Source organism: Cornus florida, unplaced genomic scaffold, assembly GCF_030987335.1.
Source record: "Cornus florida cultivar Cherokee Brave unplaced genomic scaffold, ASM3098733v1 CherokeeBrave_3.0.0_Hap2_Chr02, whole genome shotgun sequence".
NCBI classification, from domain to species: domain Eukaryota; kingdom Viridiplantae; phylum Streptophyta; class Magnoliopsida; order Cornales; family Cornaceae; genus Cornus; species Cornus florida.
The window spans coordinates 36,541,083-36,565,826 of record NW_026775572.1 but is presented as its reverse complement, the minus strand read 5'-3'; the positions used below and the strand labels follow the sequence as shown (position 1 = coordinate 36,565,826).

The 24,744-nt window shown below is 34.3% G+C and overlaps 1 protein-coding gene across 1 annotated transcript; it reads left to right on the top strand.

Annotated features, from left to right (window-relative positions):
• Window positions 1-3,127: 3,127 nt before the first annotated feature.
• On the top strand, window positions 3,128-17,796 carry LOC132296046 (F-box/LRR-repeat protein At4g14103-like). Its single transcript, XM_059794293.1, has 3 exons — window positions 3,128-3,221; window positions 3,285-3,383; window positions 16,952-17,796. The coding sequence occupies exons 1-3, from the start codon at window positions 3,128-3,130 to the stop codon at window positions 17,794-17,796; spliced, it is 1,038 nt and encodes a 345-aa protein (XP_059650276.1).
• The last annotated feature ends 6,948 nt before the right edge of the window (window positions 17,797-24,744 follow it).

The following is a 24,744-nucleotide window of genomic DNA, read 5'->3' as shown; positions in this document are numbered from 1 at the left end:
AAAGGGTTCTAAAACCCTTGCAGACATAAAACTTATATATATATATAGGCTTTTATAAAACCTAATCCTAATTCTAACCTAATTATAAGGCGGCTAACCTAATTACACAAAATAAAATCCTAAACTATTTATGATGTAAATAATTTATAAACAAATGACTAAACAAATTACATCAACCAAAATATACATGTAACTAACACAAATAAATCATATAAGCTATTAAATAAAATACGTCAAGTAAATCACCAATTAATCAAAGAATTAATTTAAATAAACAATTAAGTTAAAATAAACAAACAATTATAATAAACAATTAATTTAAATAAATACACAATTAACCAATTAAGCAAATAAGCACATAATTTAATAAAAATGCAATAAAATCCTTAATTAAAATACCAAAGCCATCCTTTTAAAAATAGGGGTATTATAACTATTTATAGCCAAAAAAATACTTGGTGTCCAAGTATATTACAAAGCTTGCTTTGAAAGCCAAATAGCACTTGCTGCCCAAGAATAATTCTTGTTGCCCAAGAATTTCAAAGCTTCCTTTGGAAGCTTTACCATCACACTTCTGTAGCCAATAGATTTTTGTCATGTCATAAATGAATTTTGGACAAATTTCTAACATATTCACATTAGCCAAATGATAAAATTTTCAGGCAAAAATGATTATATTGAGCCACATATATCGCCAATAAAGCATGCAAGCTTCCCGAAGGAGAAAGCTAGCTGTCGGATTTTTATTTTTATTTATTTTTTAAGGGTAACGATAGCTCATTCAATTTGATGACGTTTGTTCAAGAGATTGTAAGGTAAATTTTATATATCTTTTGAGCTATGAAGCACGGACACTCTTCCCAAGGGTTCCGTACCAGTGTCGGACACTTTTCGGACACCGACACCCATGTCCAAGGCTCGGACACGTGTCCGACACTTCTGTGAAGTGTCCAGAAATTATTTTTTATTGGACACGGCTCGGACACGCGTAGGACACGGGGTGGACACGGCTTGGACACGCGGGGGACACGGCGGGATATATTTTGTAATTTTTTTTTCTTAAAGATAAATGGGGTACCTAATGTAATTTATTAATTTTAAAAGTAAAATTTTGAAAAAATGAAAAAACAACTACAGATAACAGAGTATTATGCAGAAAATTTATTTTCTCTCACTTCCTCTCTCAGTCTCTCCTCTTCTTCAATTATCTCTCTACATGGACACGACATTTTTTTTTTAAGTTACATGAACAAGACTTTGTGAAATACTGAAAGTATATATGTTAATTCATGTACATATTTAGTTCATTATAGCTTTGTCTCTTCTGCACATCTTCGTTTGAAATTTGGATCAACTTTATTTTTCATTTATTTTCTATTTTGTCTTGTCTATGTTTTTCTTATAATAGAGATGAAATTATTGAAATTGGTCATGTTATTTGTTATTGTTTTATTTGTAATTTTTTATTTTTATATACCTGTTTGTTATTAGGAAAATGAATGTGCAAGGTTCTAATAATTATATTTTGAATATATATATATATATATATATATATATATATATAATTTTATAGGTGTATCCCCGCCGTGTTCGTGTCCTATTTTTTTGAAATTTACCGTGTCACCGTATCCGTGTCGTATCGTACCCGTGTCCCGTGTCCGTGTCCGTGCTTCATAGCTTTTGAGCTATGATGTTTTTTTCCGCCACATGAGAGTTGAGTCCTAGAGATCGGGGTTTATGACTCGCCTGAAGAGACTCCTTAATGATTGGGACACTCGTGCGGGTTAAAAATTATTTGTAGATGTGAAATTTGAACTTTTTTTAACCAAATGTTTAATTTTCTTTTGGGTTTCATAAGTTGTACATAATCACAAATATATTCAATTCTCTATATCATTCTCTCTCATTTCTTTATTATTATTATTATTATTATTATTTTATCTAGCGAAATATTTAGTGCTCTAAGAAAAACATTGACATTTCAGTATTTGTAGAAGTAATAGGCATGCTTAGTTTAGTTTTTTAAAACAATTCGATCTCAAAAATTTAGAAAACAATAATTCTCAAGAACAAACAATTCAAACTTGATTCAATAAAAGCTCGGTTTTTATCTAGTAAGCAAACTAAACTCAAATAGTTTTCAAAACTCATTTAGTAAATAAACCAATCTCTAACAATTATTAGGCCAGTTTGTTAATTTGTGAATATGTTCGCCAAGTAAGCTTGTGAACTCAATTCATAAACAAGCTCGTAATTAGAGCTCAATTATTTATTTTATATTATATATAATAGTATATAATATAAAAGGTTAAATTCACAAAACTCCAGTGTACTTTCAATTTTTTTTTTTTTTTTTTAAGCATTTTACCCCTTCTACTATCAAACCACCATTGTACCATAAGTTTCATATGAGGACAAACCGTGATGCAAGCAGTTGTTGATAGATGAAATTACTAAAACAACATTACTTTGTTTAAATAAATTTAGGGGTAAGTTTTACAAACACCCCCTATATTATTATTTTTTGACACTCTACCTCTTATATTATCAAACCACCCCTATGAGTGCATACTATACACAAATATAATTTTGTATTTAGATAGTTTATTAATTACAAAACATTATAAATTATTGTTTATGTTTATAATAATAGATTCTATAGTTGGCAATGCTAATATATTATTTATAATTTTTTTATACATATTAGTTGATAGTAAAAAAGTTAATTATAAATTAGGGTAACGTACAATGACACCCCCTGAGATTTAGGGTAAGGACAAACAGATACAAGTTGGCTTATTTTTGGACAATGACACCCCTGATGAGATTTGCAATCCAAACATAGCCTAAAAATATGTAAAAAGTCTACTTTACCCTTCATTATTTGATTAATTTTAATAGTTAGATATCAAAATAATTAAAGGACTGAATTACCCTTTTCCTCTCTCTCTATATATACTATACCCATATTTGTTTGGACAAAAATAACCACACTAGACCATGCCACATCATAAAACATATGGGCACTAATGTAATCTTAGAGCACTGCCATCTGAACTCCAAAAACCCGATCCCTGGCCTCTCTTTCTCTCAACACTTTCTCTCTTTGCTTTAAATCATAATAACTATGGGGATGGCGGCGGTGGTTGTCTGCAATGGGGATGACGGCGGTGGTTGTCGACTATGGGGGATGGTGGCAGTGGTTGTCGACTATGGGGAAGGTGATTGTTTATAGGGATGATGGCTGTGGTTGTTATGTACATGGTAGGGAATGGTAATGGCAGTGGTGACGTCTATGGCCTCTTCCACTGCCATTGTCAGACCTGAAACAGCTTCCGACCCAGCACGCCTTGCAAATGTAAACCCTCGCGTGCGTCGCCAAAGTACTTGACGGAAAGCTTCAGTGATCCTCAGTTTCAGTTCTGGCGACCCATCTCAGTTCGTCAATCTCCACGTCTATGCTATCTCCGGTGACCCTTGCTCGTGACCGAACCCCAAAAATCCATCAGAAATCCACAGACAATCACCGCCATCCTGTGTTATCCTTCTTGCTTACCGTCGATTGAGCACATCCTTGTTAGTTACCGGTGGGTTCTTTAGAGGTTTTTGTTGCCGTCGTTTCACTGTCGTGCTCGCCCCTTCATCGTCGTTCACTTATTGCTTATCAGAACCGCTGCAGGGCTCTGTTGCGGTCGATCTGTGCATGCAAATTTGATCGGCCTTTATTTTTTTGGGGCTTTGTTGTAGCTCCTTCATTGTCGTGGTAGCGACGACTCCCTTATTATCATGGTGGCGGTAGTGAATACACAACGGTAGGTGGTTTCGGGGATGGAGACGATGGTGGGCTTGAGGGATAAGCAGTGGTAGCTTTGTTAGGGTTAGGGTTTCAGAGGGAAAATAGAAGAAGAGGGTGAGGAGAGAGAAACAATAGGTTTTTCAGATGGGTTGCACCCGGTAACCCATTTTGTAATGTCCTGAATTTTTCTGAATTTTTTGATATTTTTTTTTAATTATTTTTTGTTGTGCTGTGTGGGTCCCGAGGGTCGTTTGGGACATTTTCATGAGCTCGGGAGTTTTGGGAAGTATTTTATTTCTTTTAAGCATGTTATAATTTGCAAGATTGATTTTAAAATTTTTCTGATTTGGGACTAACTTTTGTGCCCGGGATTTCATCCCGGTTTTTCACTTTCCATTAATTGTGGCATTTGGTATGTTATATATATACACACACACATATATATGATTATGTGGAAGATACTTAGAGGGTAAAGTGGGAAAGTTGAATAGCAAAGAGGGAAATTTATGTAACTTTTGTTAAAGTAGAATGGACCACAATTTGACACATGGTAAAGGGAGGGCCACATGACCATTTAGAAGACTTGCTAACCCCATTTTTCCTTCTTCATTTTCGGCCCCCTTCTTTCTCTCTCAAGGTTTTTCTCCCTCTTTCTCTAGTCTCTACAACTACAAATATACATATATCTACATATTTCAACTCAGTCTGTGAGCTAGTTAAGGTGGGATTCAAGCTTAGAGCAAAAAAGGCAAACTTGCTTTACTCTTTATTTGGTGATTAGGATCATGAAGTTGTCATGGGGTTGTCGTTTGGCGATGTCAGAGATATTATGAATTGAGGGTGATGGGGAGTTAGTAACGAAAGAGGTGAGTTATATTTTCTATTTCGAACTCCGGTAACGTGAGTTAAGGTTTGAGATGATTTTAAATGAATTAGAGAGTGTTGATCACAGTTTGTAGCAAGCCAGAATGAGGAGTGACCTCTTGGGCTTAGTGGTTCTGTTATATTTGATCCATTTGTTTTGTGGTTTAGCGAGCGTGTGTGCGTGAGTGTGTGCAGGTGGCACCAGAAGGCTACCACACTAGGCGAGCTATAAGCTTATAATTTAAATGAGATAGATGTGGATATTCCATTGGGGTGTACCATGTTCAAGTGATTGGTGGGGAGAAATCTGTGATGTAGATACAAAGGTGTTCGATTAGAAAGTAAGGATTGATGATTGTCTTGAGCTTGTTTTTGTGAAGGGCTTTATGATAGTGGATTGCCTAAAGGTCAATGAGTACGGCATTGTCATGTGGGCATGTCACCCTTTTGGATAAGTTAGTAGTTCATCGTGACAGACGTCGTGGATGTTGTGTGCCTAGTGTGTATGTATAGTTGTGTCACCTCAGAGGTTAAAGGTGCGATTGCATAGCGAGGTGTAGTTGTTCTCATGAGGTTGAGGTTGTAAGTTGGGGAGGAATTCTTCTCTAGATAGGGTAGTACGTGATGTCCCAAGAGACATTATTTTGCTTCTCAGTGTTTGTCGTGTCATGTGTATTGATGTTCTTATGTGGATGTTCCATTGTATGTTGCATTTTAGCATTCGATGCATATGTTACATAATTGATTATTTCATTTCGTATAGGCATGTGGCATTTTGTATGCGAGGTTTCAGTGTTGGGTTTTATGGATTCCCAATAAGAATTGGTGTTGTATGATTGTCGATTTGGGCAGGATCGCCTAGAAGCGGGTCAGGTTTTCACGTGGTTAGGAGTTCTATATGTGTTATCATGAGTGTTAACCTTCCTTAGGTGAAAAGGGTTCAGCTCCACCTTGGGTGGGAGTGGGTGTTCTTGGTTGGTCGTTTAACGAGTATTGTACGACGGAGTATTAGGTTCACCCCAGATTCAGTTGTTGTTAGCTTAGGAGAGTAGAGTTTACTTCCTTTTCCTTTTAATCTAGTCCAGGTGAGGATGTCGTCAGTTGTGAGTCTCGTTTCTTTCCGTAGGAGTTATGTGTGTTGGCAGGCATGTAGGCTCGCATAGAGTCCCCACATAGTTGGAGTCTTTGGAAAGGGTTAGATTGGGATCAGTTGACTAACTCCCATAGAGGGAGGTAAGGTCTTTGGTTTCAGTAGCACTTATTTTGAGAGTTGTTGGGATCGATGGAATGTGAGGTGTTGGTTGTATGCTGAGAGGATGACGTAAATGGTTGGTATGAGAGTGTCCTTGAGAACAAGAGAATGTGAGATCCCTTTGAGGAAAAGTTTGTGATGATTGACTCAGATTCTGAATCTTCATGTGTGAAAGTTTCTTATAGAGTTATTTTGAAAGGATAAGAATTGAATAAGATGACGATGCTGCATTCTGTTTTCTTTGCTTCTGGTTTCTTGGAATAGATTGGGGAGTTTATGTTTGTAGTTAGTGATTGTGATATTATGTAACTTTTAGTGGACCTATAATCAAAGGGTTGTTGGGATTTTTAGCATAATGATTGTACCCACGTAGTTGTTGATGGTCACTTGGCATAGTAGGCAGATACTGAATGAACTTCTAATGTCATATATGGGTACGATTATGTGATTTTTTCCTGAGGATTGTATGAGAACGTACTTGGAGTTCAGACCTGAAGACAAGAACGATGTCAGTGTTGGGATTAGATTGATGATGAGAATGGCCTAGCCAACCATTTTTATTGAGTTAGTCTATTCTCAACATAATGTCGGGTCAAAGGTCAATGATTATTTTGTGCGAATGGCAATAGCTAGAGCGGTGCATTGTGTTTCATTAGACTGTGGTTAAATCAGTTCTTTTTTAAGGCAAACCTTGTTGAGAAGTGACAAGTTTTATTCGGGCATAAGATTCGATAGGTTTAAGGGATTTATTCATTGATTGTTGAGGTATATTGTGGAGATCTATACGGTAAGCATTTAATGGTACACCTATGGATAGAGGTGGTCCTTTTTAGAAATGATCATGAGAGAGTTTATCTTCATTAGTTATCTTTGGAAGTCGATGTGTTTATGAGATACTCGACATTGTGGTTGGTAGTTGATTGTGTATCCATTAGGGACTTTTAGTGACACGAGTTTGGGATATACTGTGTAGTCAGGGATCGTATGTATCTTTGGGATGGTGAGTCAATGTTGGGTATAGATGTATCAAGTGGTCTTACGATCACTACCTTGTGTGTATTTGAGGTATTTTGTATGATTGTGTGGTATATATCGGATGTCGAATCTACTTCTTATGTGGAATTCGGCCATCTTTGAGTTGACGTGTTAGATGAGGAGTACTTGGATGGGGTAATAAGTATTAGGTCGCTAGTAACCTTAGGGTGAGACTGTTTCGTTGACCTTCGGGCATGTTGTGTAGTGAGGGTGTTGATGTGGCATCTTCGAGGGATTTTCAAGATTTGTTCTTGAGAAAAAGATTGGTTGGAGTCTTCATCTTAAGGAGAGTAGATTTGAAGGATGAAATCTTTTAAGGAAGGTAGATTGTAATTTCTCAAATTTTTTGGTATTTTTCTTTTAATTATCTTTTGTACCTCGTTTCATGTGCCACGTGGGTCCCGAGGGTCGTTCGGGACATTTTCATGAGCTCAGGAGTTTTGGAAAGGTATTTTATTTATTTAAAGCATGTTATAATTTACAATATTGATTTTAGAATTTACAGCATTAGGGTGTACCATGTTCAAGTGATTGGTGGGGAGAAATTTGTGATGTAGATACAAAGGTGTTCGATTAGAAAGTAAGGATTGATGATTGTCTTGAGCTTGTTTTTGTGAAGGGTTTTATGATAGTGGATTGCCTAAAGGTCAATGAGTGCGGCATTGCCACATGGGCATGTCACCCTTTTGGATAAGTTAGTAGGTCATCGTGACAGACGTCGTGGATGTTGTGTGCCTAGTGTGTATGTATAGTTGTGTCACCTCAGAGGTTAGAGGTGGGATTGCATAGCAAGGTGTAGTTGTTCTAATGAGGTTGAGGTTGTAAGTTAAGGAGGAATTCTTCTCTAGATAGGGTAGTACGTGATGTCCCAAGAGACATTATTTTGCTTCTCAGTGTTTGTTATGTCATGTGTATTGATTTTCTTATGTGGATGTTCCATTGTATGTTGCATTTTTAGCATTCGATGCATGTGTTACATAATTGATTATTTCATTTCATATACGCATGTGGCATTTTGTATGCGAGGTTTCAGTGTTGGGTTTTATGGATTCCCAGTAAGAATTGGTGTTGTGTGATTGTCGATTTGGGCAGGATCGCCTAGAAGCGGGTTAGGTTTTCACGTGGTTAGGAGTTCTATATGTGTTATTATGAGTGTTAACCTTCCTTAGGTGAAAAGGGTTCAGCTCCACCTTGGGTGGGAGTGGGTGTTCTTGGTTGGTCGTTTAACAAGTATTGTACGTCGGAGTATTAGGTTCACCCCCAGATTCAGTTGTTGTTAGCTTAGGAGAGCAGAGTTTACTTCCTTTTCCTTTTAATCTAGTCCAGGTGAGGATGTAGTCAGTTGTGAGTCTCGTTTCTTTTCGTAGGAGTTTTGTGTGTTGGCAGGCATGTGGGCTCGCATAGAGTCCCCCATGGTTGGAGTCTTTGGAAAGGGTTAGATTGGGATCGGTTGACTTACTCCCATAGAGGGAGGTAAGGTCTTTGGTTTCAGTAGCACTTGTTTTGAGAGTTGTTGGGATCGATGGAATGTGAGGTGCTGGTTGTATGCTTAGAGGATGACGTAGATGGTTGGTATGAGAGTGTCCTTGAGAACAAGAGAATGTGAGGTCCCTTTGAGGAATAGTTTGTGATGATTGACTCGGATTATGCATCTTCAAGTGTGAAAGTTTCTTACAGAGGTATTTTGGAAGGATAAGAATTGAATAAGATGACGATGCTGCATTCTGTTTTCTTTGTTTTTGGTTTCTCGGAATAGATTGGGGAGTTTATGTTTGTAGTTAGTGATTGTGATATTATATAACTCTTAGTGGACCTATGATCAAAGTGTTGTTGGGATTTTTAGCATAATGATTGTACCCACGTAGTTGTTGATGGTCACTTAGCATAGTAGGCAGATACTGAATGAACTTCTAATATCATATATGGTTATGGTTATGTGATTTTTTCTTAAGGATTGTATGAGAACGTACTTGGAGTTCAGACTTGAGGACAGAACTATGTTAGTGTTGGGATTGGATTGATGATGAGAATGGCCTAGCCAACCATTTTCTTAAGTTAGTCTATTCTCAACATAATGTCGGGTCAAAGGTCAATGATTATTTCGTGAGAATGGCAATAGCTAGAGCGGTGCATTGTGTTTCATTGGACTGTGGTTAAATCAGTTCTTTTTTAAGGCGAACCTTGTTAAGAAGTGACAAGTTTTGTTCGGGCATAAGATTCGATAGGTTTAAGGGATTTATTCATTGATTGTTGAGGTATATTGTGGAGATCTGTACGGTAAGCGTTCAATGGTACACCTATGGATAGAGGTGATCCTTTTTAGAAATGATCATGAGAGAGTTTATCTTCATTAGTTATCTTTGGAAGTCGTTGTGTTTATGAGATACTCGACATTGTGGTTGGTAGTTGATTGTGTATCCATTAGGGACTTTTAGTGACACGAGTTTGGGATATACTGTGTAATCAGGGATCGTATGTATCTTTGGGACGGTGAGTCAATGTTGGGTATAGATGTATCAAGTGGTCTTACTATCACTACCTTGTGTGTATTTGAGGTATTTCGTATGATTGTGTGGCATATATCGGATGTCGAATCTACTTCTTACGTGGAATTCGGCCATCTTTGAGTTGACGTATCAGATGAGGAGTACTTGGATGGGGTAATAAGTATTAGGTCGCTCGTAACCTTAGGGTGAGACTGTTTCGTTGACCTTCGTGCATATTGTGTAGTGAGGGTGTTGATGTGGCATCTTCGGGGGATTTTTAAGATTTGTTCTTGAGAAAAAGATTGGTTGGAGTCTTCATCTTAAGGAGAGTAGATTTGAAGGATGAAATCTTTTAAGGAAGGTAGATTGTAATTTCCCAAGTTTTTTGGTATTTTTCTTTTAATTATCTTTCGTACCTCGTTTCATGTGCCACGTAGGTCCCGAGGGTCGTTCGGGACATTTTCATGAGCTCAGGAGTTTTGAAAAGGTATTTTATTTATTTAAAGCATGTTATAATTTACAGCATTGATTTTAAAATTCATCTTCGGGGAATTCCTCTCGATTTTTCATTTTCCATTAATTTTGGCATTTGGCATGTTATATATATATATATATATATATATATATATATATATATTTAGAGGGTAAAGTGGGAAAGTTGAATAGCAAAGAGAATGGAGCACAATTTGGCACATGGTAAAATGAGGGCTACATGACCATTTAGAAGACTTGCTAACCCTTTTTTTCTTTCTTCATTTTTGGTCCCCCTCTTTTTCTCTTTTGTTTTTCTCCTTTTCTCTCTACAACTACAAATATACATATATCTATATACTTCAACTCAATCTTTAAGCTAGTTAAGGTGAGATGCAAGCTTAGAGCAAGAAGGCAAACTTGTTATATTCTTTATGAGCTTTAATTTGAGACCACTCTTGCACGCCCTTGGAGGAATTTTGAAATTTGACCATGCTTAAGGGCTTGTTTGGCTTGCTTCTTTGAGGTAGTGATTTCTAATATATTGAACTTTATCTTTCATTGAGTATTCTTGCCTTGATCTTTCTTTAATTTTACTTTAAATGTGAGTTTCTGGACAAAATGATAGTAGTATGATGATGTGATTAAAACATGTTTGTATGTGATGAAAAATGTGTCTTTCTATGCTAATAAAATATATGCTATTACCTAAGTGCAAAGATGCTAAATTTACAAATGCTAGCATGATTATGATAGATGAATTTTAATGATGAGCATGCTTATGTTTGATTTCTAGTAAATGTTATGCTTATGCCATTAATGTTATAGAAATGAGAATGAAGCTAATTAATGCATGTTTTGTATTCATGGCATGACATGGTGGGAAGGTTGAAAGAGAATGTCAAATGTGTTAAGGTAGCATGGGTCATAAAGGTGGATTTTATAAATGAATCGAATTTTGCGAGTCTGATGCTAACTTAACCTAGACGGAGTGCGTGCCGGTTATAGGACGTGTAACATTGACTACTAGGCCCAAATGGTCATCGGATTTGAGGCCAGGGATAGCTAATCAATCGCCTCGGTAAAGTCGGTTAGTAATTTTCTATGTGGACTGGGTCAGTTTGGGACCATGGTTTGGATGGTTATGCATGGCATTGCATTTTTATGCATACTTATGAGAAATTGTATAAATGACCTTGTTTGAATTGAATTGTGATTTGGTTTCCATAAAATCCCCATTGTATGATTTCGGTTCTTCTCATGCCGGCCCATTCGTGTGTTGTTTGACTCAAGGGAGTCTAAAGTTGATGCCTTATAATTCTCCTACTAAGCCTCCGTGCTCACCCATTCCTCTAATATTTTTCAGGTCACGATAAAGAATTGATGGATGATGTACCTCCTCAAGTATAGATGTAAAAGAAAAGCACATGTTTTGTAATTTTTGTAATAATTGCTTAGTAATGACCATCATTTTTGTAAAGTGGTCATAAACCATTCCTTTTTATAAAAAAAACATTGTATTTATGACCTTAAGAGCTCAAACTTGTAATCTTTTTCTTTTGCAACATGTATATATCTATTTTGAACATTCTTTTGCAACCAGTGAAAGAAATGGAATGGATGAGAATGAAATTCCTATCTTGGGGCGTTTATGTCTTTTCGTCTTGTTTTATGCTCGTAAATAATTTCGGTTATGTATATATGTCCCATGAGTACTTTGGGATAGATTTTGAGATGTATGGATGTATCATTTATCAAAATGGAGGTATAACAACCAAACCGTAACATTCTGGGAAGAAAAGAAAAATTCAAGGGATTCATTTGCGATCGATCGACAGAGAGCCAATTTTGAAGTCGTTGAATTTTTTTCTAAGTATGGGACTTGTTGAAGACCATACTTTGAATGACCATATCTTCTTCGTCCCTAATCCGAATTAGGTTATTCTTGAGTCCAAATTGAAGGATTTTAAACCCTCTTTCCTTTCGTATCAGTATTATTTAGTAATTATGACTCAAAATGACTATTTTACCGTTGTAAACCCTAGGGGTCTGGTGCAAAATTGAAGTTGGGATCTCCATATTTTCATGAACCAATGTGGTTAGAATTAATTAGTGTGGTTATATTATAATTTTCGTTATCGTTGCCTTTATATTTTATGAATGAGTTAGAAAATATACATGTTATGTAATAAAAAATATATATTATATATAATACATACCATACACATGTATTATATTATTTTATATTATATAGTCTATGACAAAATATGTTTGAAATTCAAATTTTTAAATAATTAATTAGCTTTCCAAATACGCTTCTCGCATCATTCGAGAATTAGTGACTAGCGTCCTAAATTAGAAATTATTATAATGTGGTCCCGACCAATAAGTAGCGAACAATACTTACTACTCACCGGTGAGTAGGTGCCCTCTCCTGACTGCTGAGGTGGTTAAACCATAAATGCACACATTGTCTTTAATTATAGAATTAGAAAAGTAAAAAAAAAAAAACTATTTTATTTCCGGTAATCACATTTTGTGTTTACCTATCTTCCATGTTTTACTTATTTATTTTTCTTAATTTTTTTAATTAAAAACTATGTGTGCATTTGTGATTGGAGTCATAGACCATATCACAGGTCAGGAGAGAGTACCTACTCACTATTGTGTAAATAACTATTGTCCATAAGTAGCTGGCACACAAATAAATGTCTCAACTTTATTCCCGATTTTATTTGCATGTCAACTAGTAATTGGTTAGGACCACATGGTCCCAGAATATGTAATAATTTCTCCTTCCTAAGTGTATACTGACGAGTGACTAGAGAGTTCTCTTTTGTATTTATATATTTGCCTTTGCCCCTCTCTTTCTCTCTCACAGGTCACATCCCTTTGATTCCTCTCGAGTTCTCAATCAAGGTTGAAGCTTATGTGGTCTGTTGAATCCACAGGCCACAAAAGACGCCGGTGGTGACCTTTTACAGTTGAGTTTTTTTACTATTTTTCTCTCTAAGTCTCTCATTCTATCTCTTTCTTTTTCTCTCTCTCAATGCTAATTTTCTCTACTAATTAATTTAGGGTTTAAATTTCTTTTTAAATTTTAAGTTTCAAAAAAGGTTGCATGTTTATTTATCCATTCAAGTTTTGTTCATTTATTGTTCCATTAGTATTGAATGGTCTGAGAAACAATTGGATTAGGGCTTTGACTCTGTTAGAAAAGTTTGAAGTTGTAGCAAATTTTGTTTTCATAATTTTTATTACCAAAGTTTGCTAATTAATCTACTTTTTTTTTTTTTTTTTTTTTTTTTCTATTCATACCAGGGACGGATCTAGGAATTCATATTTTTTGGGGGAGGGGGGGGGGGGAATTTATATAGAGGGGTTTTATATATTTATTTATTTATAATTAAATTTAGGGGTATAAAAGGAAATAATAAAAAATTTCATTCTCCCCCATTGAGCCCTTCAGAGATGCGTGCTTGATCGATACCTTAGGCTTTGGTTTCACAAAAATTTATAGTAATAGCTATAATACCAATATATATATATATATATATATATATATATATATATATATATATATATAGTACATTCAAATCCAATAAAAATTCTAGTGAAAATTGTGGTTTATTCTACATTCATTAAGTTATTGAGTGAATTGTATGTATTTATTATCATATTGAATTTCTTTATTATCTTCATAATCTTTTGTTTCTAAATTTTAATCTAGTATTTTATCAGACTAAAAATGTTTGTGAGACAATGAGTTATTGAGTAAATTGGAAGAATGGATTCAATCTATTACAACAAAAAAATAGTTAGGATCGCACACAAAATATTGGTAAATAGAACAAATAAAAGTATACACAAACAAGACAAGATTTACGTGGTTCAATAAATTGCCTTTTTCCACGAGCAAAGAATAGCTATCTTTACTTCAATACTTGATTACGTACACATTCATTCCCATAAACTTAACTCATTTTCCCTCTTTACAATTATATCTTTCTCTTTTTATCTCTACAATTTTTTTTTCCTCAACATCACCTTTATTTATAGAGTCATCAACCCATTCCTCGTTGGACCAAAATTCCGCAACCAACTTGCTTATAAGGAGTTACCATGTCAATTTTCAACTCTAAAATAATAGCTTGACGAAATCACCATTCTGGAGCTCACTATAAAAAATGAACAGGTTCCAACAAAAGATTAACATGTTCAGGCTTACAATCACGTTAAACAGGTTCAAAGAAAATTTGAACATATCCAACTATAATACTGCATACACACCTAATTCGAGCCACACAACCCAAAAATCTCCACCTTAGCTCAAAATTTGACTTCACATGCTCCTCAACAACTCCACATCGAACAAAGATCTTCATACCTTGAACCTAACATCTTCTTTCTTCTCCTTGTTCTTTGCCTCCACCATACTCATCCTTCCTAGCAAATTCCACGTTCAAATAATTGAACCTGTAATCTACTTTCGTATCACCAAATCGAACTCTTCCTCCTTTTGGGACAAAGGTTGGTGTTTTTTAAATTGCCAAGACTTCTTCCTTCTTTTGCTGCTCTTGATCATTTACTGTAGTTGATCTCGAAACAGGCTTTCATTCTGTCTTTGCAATTGTTCCACCAAACACCTAATAAAATATAAAGGTTATTGATTTTCCTTCCTAAAAGCATAACACGTGGCCCTCTTATAATCTTCATTAATTCATTCTTCACTTCACACTAACTACCTTTGAAATCCAATGTTTCCACAAAGATCACGTTTCTTTTAACACTTAAAATATGATGTACATTCGTTAGGGTTCTTACTAAACCATTTGTTATCTTGATTTTGATTGTTTCAATTCCTATAACATCACAAGAAGCATTATTCCCCATAAGTACCTTACCACCTACAGGTTTGTAGGTAGTAAACCACTTTTATAAGGACACACATGAAAGGAACAAGTAGAATGAAATATCCACTCCTTAGTTTATCCATTATTATCAATGATTGATAGTGCGTACATTATCACTCCCTTTTACATAGTCTCAATCACAACAAGAGTAACGAATGCACTCTCCCTTCTTTCTTTTCTGGATAATATTACTAAATATGCCCCTTTCTCCTACACTTGTATCATTTTTTGTCTGACAATAACACAAGGCTTCTTGAAGCTCCAAACCTTTTATTATCTTAAGCAATTGGAGCTTGTGCCTAGTCATCTTGACTCACTTCATCATTCAACTTTTTATTGGTGAACAAAACACTCTTTACTTGTTCCATCAAGTGGGTATCTCTCCCATAAAGCAAAGTATTAAACAAATGCTTTTGGGTAGAAATTACCAATGTTAACAAAATAATTGTTTTATCATCATCTCTTAACTTGACATTAACATAAGATAAATCACAAGTAACCTTATTGAACTCACCAAGATGTTCTTGCAACTTACACCTTATTTTCTCCGGAAGGAATACAACTCTTGCTTCAAGGCTAACTTGTTAATGAGATTATTTTCTATATATAGATTCTCTAACATTCCATATATCTGCTGTTGAAACTTCTTATATCACATCATACACAACATCATTCGTAAAAATCAATCTAATTAGTTTATCTTTCCCTATTCTGCGTCTTCCATATTTTTTGGTTTCATGCCCAAAACCTCTCATAGCCCATGCTGAATTAGTAAATCCCGCATCTGAACTTGCTAAAGACTGAAAGTTCCTTCTTCCATCAAACTTCTCGACCACGTACTTTCCATTTGTAATAGTTGACACCATAGCGCTGATACCAGTTGTTAGGATCACACACACACTATTAGCAAATAGAACAGATAAAAGCACACACACAAACAAAATGTGATTTACATGGTTTGGCAAATTGCCTTCGTCACCCTATTGACAAATAGAATAGATAAAAGCACACACACAAACAAGATGTGATTTACATGGTTCGGCAAATTGCTTTCGTCACCCTATTGGCAAATAGAACTGATAAAAACGCACACACAAACAAGATGTGATTTACATGGTTCGGCAAATTGCCAACGTCCATGGGTGACGAACAAATAGCTCTACTTTGATTAGACACTCTTTGTTATAAACTCAACTCACTTTCTCTCTCTACAATTATATCTTTCTCTATCTACATTTTTCTCTTCTCAACCTCACCTCTGTTTATAGAGTCTTTAACCCATTCTTCGTTTGACAAGAATTTCCCTAGTTGCCTACAAGGAGTTACCATATCAGTCTTCAACTCTAAAATAACAACTTACAAAATCACCATTCTAAAACTCACTACCAAAAATGAACAGGCTCTACAAAAGATGAATAGGCTCAATTGGGGTTACAATCACTTTTGACAGTCTCAAAGAAAACTTGAACAGGTCTAACGTCTAACTTCACAAGAACACCGTATACACACCTAATTTGAGCTAAACCCCAGCCCCCCCCACCCCAAAAAAAAAAAAAAAAAAAAAAAAAAAAAAAAAAAATGATAAAACTAAAGTATATAACTTCCATTATCCATCTGTTTGTTCAATTTTTATTTTTATTTTTTCTGGGTATCCACCACAGTTTAATGATAATATATAGTTGACATTTATTAATGAGACAAAACTTCTCATTTTCACATACATCACCCGGTAGATTAATAGAAGATGGCCAAACTCTTTAGCCAATTTTAATTGGATCAATTTTTTAAAAAAAATGATACATCCTTTTGAATTTGGTGGATGTCAACTTGGTGTTATAAATGAGAATTTGGGCCCTACCACACGACGTCACTTTGACATCATGTGATGATACTATACCCGAACTCACATATTACCTATTTAGCATCTATACTATTTAGCTATCCATTGGATACCATATTGACTGTAGGGGTTGTTTTGTTATATATAGGCATATAACTCTACAAGTTCATCACATTGTTCATTACCATCTTTTCAGCATTTGATCATATTTGTTCCCTTTGGTAGGAAAGGAAACATGACAAAAGTGAGGCCTGTTGTTTATAAACGTCGGAAGCATTTTAAGAAAGTGGTAAGTGGGGAGAAATGAAGACAGAATTAGCAACTTACCAAGCAGTCTTATGGCCCATATCCTCTCTTTCCTTCCAACAAAAGATGCAGTGGCAACTGGTATATTATCAACCAAATGGAAGTATACGTGGACTACAATCACTAATCTGGACTTCGATGATGAGTTGCTACTCGAATCCATAAATCTTCAAAAGTGTACCAAACGAAAACTTCGTGTAGTAGAAATGAGCTTCATAAATTTTGTCAACCGAGTTCTCTTGCGCAATTTAACAGATTTGCATACATTCCGCCTGAGATGTACTCGGAGTTATGATGTTTCAAATCTTAATTTTTTTATTTCTACTGCATTAGCTCGTAATCTCCGAGAACTTCATCTTTTCTTGGAAATGGAAGGCTACAATGGGCTGCCTCGCGAGATTTTTACTTGCACAAGTCTCGTTGCAATTGAACTGGTTGGTAGATTTGTTCTTAATGTCCCTACTTTGGTTCGTCTGCAGAATCTCAAAACACTCGTAATGAAAACACTTGAATTTTCGGATGATGACTCAATTAATAGACTCTTGTCTGGCTGCCCTCTGCTTGAAGAGTTTTCCATAAGAAGTAGTGATTTAAAAAATATTAGTGTGTTTCACATTTCTGCTCCCGCTCTCAAGAGTTTAGTTCTAAATTGTTGGTCTATGGGTGGCTACAAGTTTGTACTAAATACACCAAATCTTCAAGATCTTCAATACCATGACTACATAGCAGAAGGCTATTCAATGAATAAATTAAATGCCCTTGTCAATGCCGACATTGGTTTTGTATCAAGAGGTCACCATGTCCCTGAAAAACTTGTAGCAGAATTTGTTTAAGGAATATCTAATGCTAAATGGCTTCATTTATCTGAATATCCAATAAAGGTCAGATTGCTCACCTTTGTTCGTTTATTTATGATGATTTCTTCTATTTTTCTTTATACCCAAATGTACTTTTTGAACTATTAATTGGTGGCTTGTTTCCATTTTTAATTGACTTCGTTTTCTTTTTGCATGAAGGCCCTTCAGTTGTGCAGGTTTCCGCTGCCAAAGTTTGGGCATTTGACACGTTTGGAGATTGGTGGTTACTCTCTAATGTTACATAGAAATTGCTACTCAAGTTTCTGGAAGCTCGCCACAACTGAAAATGCTTATTTTTGGGGTAAAGCACTAAGGCTCCAGTTTGATTAATTTACTAATGCAATTAAATGAGAGTTGTTAATATTTATAGTTCTCTCTTTTTATTAGGGACTCCAAGATAATTGGTATCCACTTCACATCGTGCCTTCTTGTTTGTTGTTTCGCCTAAAAGAGATTGAAATTATGTGGTTTAAAGGGGAAAGTAACGAGCTGAAAAACATGACAGAGTATTTGTTGAAGAATTAAAAAGTTCTAGAGAAACTGAAGATTCGTCGTCCTTCCATTGATGGAAATTCGTATGTGATTAACATTGTACGAATGTTACCTAGAGGCTCTGAGAAATGTCGAGTCGTGGTTTTTTGATATTTTCTTTTATGCTCCATTTGGTAGGATGAAAAAAAATGGGAGAAAAATAGATGAAAGAGACATTCATATGAAATTTTTTTTGTCATTTCTTCTTTTTGTTTGGTTGAATAGAAGAGAAGATAAAAAAATATATTACCTTATTTTGTTTGTTAGGAGAGAAGAAAAGAGATAGAGTGTTAATTATGAGGAAAGTTTTTAATTGTTGTAATTAAAAACTTTTATAATAGTCTTACTTTTTATAGTAGTGTATTTTCTTGCATATTTGGAGGTCTGAAAATTTGTGAAGTAAGAAGGATGACTGTGATTAACCAACTATGGTCTCTGGTTGTTTTCCTTTTTGCTTCTCTTATTAAGTTTAAGTAGTAAAGTCGACCGGTTCCTGTTTCTTCCCGGTTTTCATTTCCTTCCCTCTCTTGTCCAAATCGGACCCATTTTAAAATACCATGGTGTACTATAAAGCTTAGTATGATGTGCTAATTACATTTGAACATTAGAAATGACCGTAATGCAATTAGATGATCTCGGGTTCGGTTAAAGACCCGGATAATAATCTAGACCCTCGGGTTTGGGTTGTTACACTCCTGTTGCTGTGATTCTCCCTTGGTGGGTTCCGTTGCAGAGCTTTGGCTCTCTTTTTCAACAAATCTAAAGCATGTTTAACATTTTTTCTTGTATTGTTTCAAGATTTGTATGTCTTTTTTTGGCTTGACTTTTGTCCCTATACTGTTATTGATGGCTTGGCCTTTGTGCCTTTGCAATGATATATAAATAAATAAATAAAAGCTTTGTCGGTCTTCAATTAAAGTTCTTTTTTATTTTAAATTTTTTCAGGTTTACCACGTTAGAAATCGGACATGGCTTGATTCGGAGCTAGTTCGGGACAAAAGATATCGGTGTATTTTACTCTTAATTGTTTTTTCGCGGCTTCGTTTGGATTCAGTGATTTGGAGGGATTTGAAAAAAAAAAAAAATGGATTTTGAAAATCATGTTTAGGTAGCTTTTAATGATGCGAAAAGAAAGGATTGGGAGAGAAATCCCTCTTTTGCCATCTCCCAAAAATGAGAAGATTTTGAGGGAAATATGAATAGAAGTTATTGATATCATTTCTTTTCTTTTATCTTATAACTAATGATATTCTTTATTTTCTTTTCTCTCATATTTATCCAAACAAAGCCGTAGTGAATAGTAAAAATGTAATACTCACACCGAAAACTTGCAATGAATTGCCTCATTCAATAATTTTTAGGGTTAAGTGCACTAAACCCCCCTAAACTTTCTTCTCTTTCTCAATAAACCCCCTTGAACTATCATTTTGACACTTAACCCCCTAAACTATTATATTTGTTGCAAAAAAATTCAAAACCGTTAGTTTTTTGTTTCTATTTAACGTTAAGTACAAAACGTGACCCATGTGGCTTAACCAAATTTTAGGATACAAAAATTACCCTTGTAACAGTATTTTTTTTTTTTGACGCACCGTCATGACAATTAGACCTTTACATATATACACATTATTATACATTGAACCAAAATCCCCAACTTAATTTTGACAAACAAATCCCTAACTGGTTTTTCTCTCTCCAAAATTTTAACTTTTGATCCAAACCCAAATCAATTATTGAAAATTTCTACAAGTGATTGTGAATATGAAAAGAAATCCTAAATTTGTGATTTCGGAATTATATTGAAAAATGGGTGGCGATGAGAAGATGAGTGAATATAAAAAAAGGCGGCATGCTGGAGACAAAGACAAGGGTGTCGAAGTGGGTGGTGGTTTGCTGAGCGCTAATGATTTGACTCCTCTTACTCAAAAACTGATGCCCCAAAGCCTTTGCTTCCATCCTTCCATCTTCCCTCAAGAATGGGTCACAGAGGAATGAGAATATTTTATTGGGTATTTTTAGGGAGAGGGTCAGCTTGAGGACGTAATATATATGTAATACACACATATAATATATACACCATACTATACATGCAATTGATGAATGTTGAAAATTGATGCAATTGACTAATGTTGAGGGCTCGGTACGCTAAAAAAACCATTGTTGATGCTAAAATCGGTTCCTTAGATCCGATTTGGAATTGATATAGTGCGGGTATGCCAGAACCAATTGTATGGTTCTAGTGTAAATAGTCAACTTCAGTCCTTTTGAGAAGGTTGACTTTTAGACGATGCGAGGAAAAAAGAAAAAAGTAAAACTCCTCTTTGAGTTCAAGAATTGCCTTAATTAAAAGGACTTTACAATGAATAATTTATACTAACAATAGAGAGAATAGAAAGGGGAGAGAAATAGATATGGAAATAAATAGAGAGAGATATAGATAGAGAGAACGAGATATTGAGAGAAATAGAGAACAAGAGAGAAAGGTAGAAATAGCAAGGATGGTATTCTAGGAAAGGTTTGAGAAAACAAACAAAGAAATTAAAAGGTTATGAAGGTGCTTGTGATGCCTGTGATACCCTCTAATTTCGGAACATAGGTTGATCAAATCCGCGTACAAAATTAAGGGATATCAAAACAATTAAAGTATTTCAAACAAGCACAGAATACAAAATGAAATAAAAGAATAAATAATACGCCGAAGAAAAACTAATAAACAAAAATTTCCATTAATAACTCTCCAATGGTTATAACTCGAGAATCCCGTAATTGAAGGACCCTTTAACCAAAATCCACTATCCATAAATTCAATTATACATACTGAAGTAATAATATCCCACTTTGAAATAAAATAGAAAGAATGGATAAGTTCTCTAATTGCGGATCCTCAACCTTGAGACTTGAACTTCTAATAACCTGAAAAACAAATCGCGGGTTAAACCCTTCGAGCAAGTTCTTTCTACAAGTCCTCTTAAAACCAATAAAAAGATTATCTCTGACCAAAGTTAATCCTAATAAAGTCTTTGTCTTTAATGTACATAATTATATACAATATAACAATCACAACTATTACTAGGTTCATTAATTCCAAAACCATTATTAATGATTAATTAATAATCATACCTAGACCAATCCACAATTTCTTTTAAAGAAACTCCTCTAACCTTAACTCCATTCTAGACAGCAAGTTAATAATTTAAACCATAAAATATAATTAAAAGAACATTATATTTAATTCCAAAACCAATAATGATTTTAAGTATTTAAATTACACCGCCAATATCTAGACTTTGACAAGTCATCCATGTCACTACCAATATTATTTTATTAATATGTATAAAATAATATACTAACCTATAAGTACTAAACTATTCTACTTTAAGAATATCTAATCCTAATTCAACTTATACAAACAATAACCATAGATGATATATTTTAATCATCTAACACACAACAATATAATCACACTTTGGCAAATCAGCCATGCCATTATAAATATATTTATTTATATATCAGCAACTCAACTATGCTTCTTTAAGTATGTTTATTTATACATTGGCAATTCAACTATGCCTCTTTAAGTATATTTATTTATACATTGGCAATTCAACTATGCCTCCACAAGTATATTTATTTATACTTTTAATTAGCAACTCATCCATACTTCTCATGTATGTATTCTATTCATACAAATATTTAGGTAATATATTATATCCTTTGGCAATTCATCGATGCCTACACTTTAACCATGAATCAACTTTAAACTTAACAATACACTAAATCATACATAGCCATCTTATACATATTATACGCATATCATTAATTTAATAATCAACCTATCAAGATATACCAAATAAGAATGATAATATTAATCATCTTAAATGATATATATATATATATATACATACACATATATCATACAATATATATATGTATATTACCTTCCATAATAATTCTTAATTATTTAAAACATATACATATATATATATATATATATATATATATATATATATATAATCTTCCCTCCAAACTAATCACATATTAGTTAATTCATATATATACATATATAAAATAAATAAATATATATATATATATATGTACACTTCCTTTCATAACTAATATATTAATTAATTATAATTACGCTAATTAAATGCAACTAATTATCGTAGTAGCATCCTATATCAAACACCTAAAATACATCCTCTAATAATTACTTTCAACATTTATAAACTTGAAATCAACTCTGGGACATTACCGGACTCCACAGTAACTTTCTGGAACCCCAAACACGTTCACACGCGCCCCCACGCGTAGCCAAATGTTCCTACACTTGCTACACACGCTTCCACACGTAACCACAAATAGCCACGTGGTTTCACGCGCCCATACGCGCTCTCACGCGCTGACCACGCGCCTGATTATTCCTCTGGCTGACGTAGCATCTTCTAACTGGCTGTCCTTTTGTGTTTTGGTGCACTCACCCACAGTGGATCAATTTCTATTGACTACACCTCATCTACGGTCTAGATGCATCCGCGCATCCGATCTCCATGCGCCGCGATGCACTGGATTATTATGCACTCATCCACTTCACCTAACGGCTCAGATCATCATCCGTACCCTCACTACATGCACTGCACTACACTGAATCTTCCCTTGATTATTAGGACCATCCTAAGGTCCTGATTTTAAGTGCACTGTAACGCTATATGCCGTGCCGCACAGTAGCGCACCTCTTATTGGAGGCAGCGAATTCCCCAGCGTGTATATATATAAACCATATATTATTATTATTATTATTATTATTATTATTATTATTATTATTATTATTAATGTAAATTTCCACACAATTGAATATAAAAATCAATACAATTAATTCCAGAAAAATGTAAAAAAAAATACCAGAAAATTTCAGAAAAATACCAAAAAATATAGAAACCCTAATTAATCATCTTGGGTCACAAATTCACCTATACCTTGATTTTTAAAAATATATGCAACACTTATGTACACCATTAAAATATAATAAATCCATAAATCAAATATAATAATTTATGTTTCTAATTATTCTGATCTAACTATGATTTAATCAGTAAATTTAATTTAAAATTTTGATACTCAAGGTAATAAATTTTTGGGTCCTAAGAGGAGAGTTAGAAAATAACTTGCCTAAAGGTTTCGAAACGAAACCAACGCTTCAATCTTTGATTGTCTTTTCAAATTCTGGCATCCTCTTTCTTAGATCTGGCCTACTCCTTGTCAGCTTTCCCTTCTTCTTCTTTCTCTATCTCTCTTATTTTTCTAACATGTAAAAAATTTTAACAATAAAACCTTATGTGTATATTTATACACATTAATTACTTTAATCCTATTCCTACTAGGATTACCAAATAAAAATAATAATAATTATCTTTTAAATAATATAATATAATATATATATATATATATATATATATATATATATATATATCTTCCATAATTAACTATTGGTTAATTAAATCATATATCCTATATATATCCATAAATATATATATCCACGTATATATCTTTCTATAACACTAATTAATTAATTATATTTATATATAATTAAATAGATAGTTATAATTATACAAAAATGATTATTTAAATAATCACATAACCACGGGCTTTATTTAATTAACCTAATAAAGTTTCATTCAAGCCCAAGACCATATCCTTTGGTCTATTTCCCCTAAGCCCAGTCCAATTAATTTAAATGAATAAAATAATTAAATAAACACTTAAATTAAAATAACTAATTACATGAAGCATATAAACAAATAAGAATGTACAACTAAGTCACATCATACCAATAAAATCAATACACCAGCAATTCAATCAATCATCATACATAATCATGAAATATAACTTAATTCAAATAAGACAATTAATCTAGCACTCAATTAAATAAAACAAATTATTTAAAAATAACAATAAAAGTAATTAAATCCAAATAAATCATTTAAAAATAAAATAAAAGTAATTAATTTCATACAATAAATTCTTTAAAATATCAGAGTATTACAATGCCCCTGTGGGCGGGTGTGCCGTGGGCGGGTGCAAGATACTGACAGGCTACCACACTGGCGAGCTACGGGTGCACAATCCCACATCGCCTGAGAAAGGGAAAGGTGAAGTGCTTATATGTAGGTGTGTCACTTCAATTGGTATGAGGCCTTTTGGGGTAAAGTCCAAGAACAAAACCGTGCAAGCTCAGCCCCAAAACGGATAATATCATACCATATAGTGGAGTGGGTCGTTACAAATGGTAACAGAGGCTGACCCAGCCGGAAGTGTGTCGATAGGGACATCGAGCCTCCAAGGGGGGTGGATTGTGATGACCCTGTGGGCGGGTGTGCCGTGGGCAGGTGCAAGACA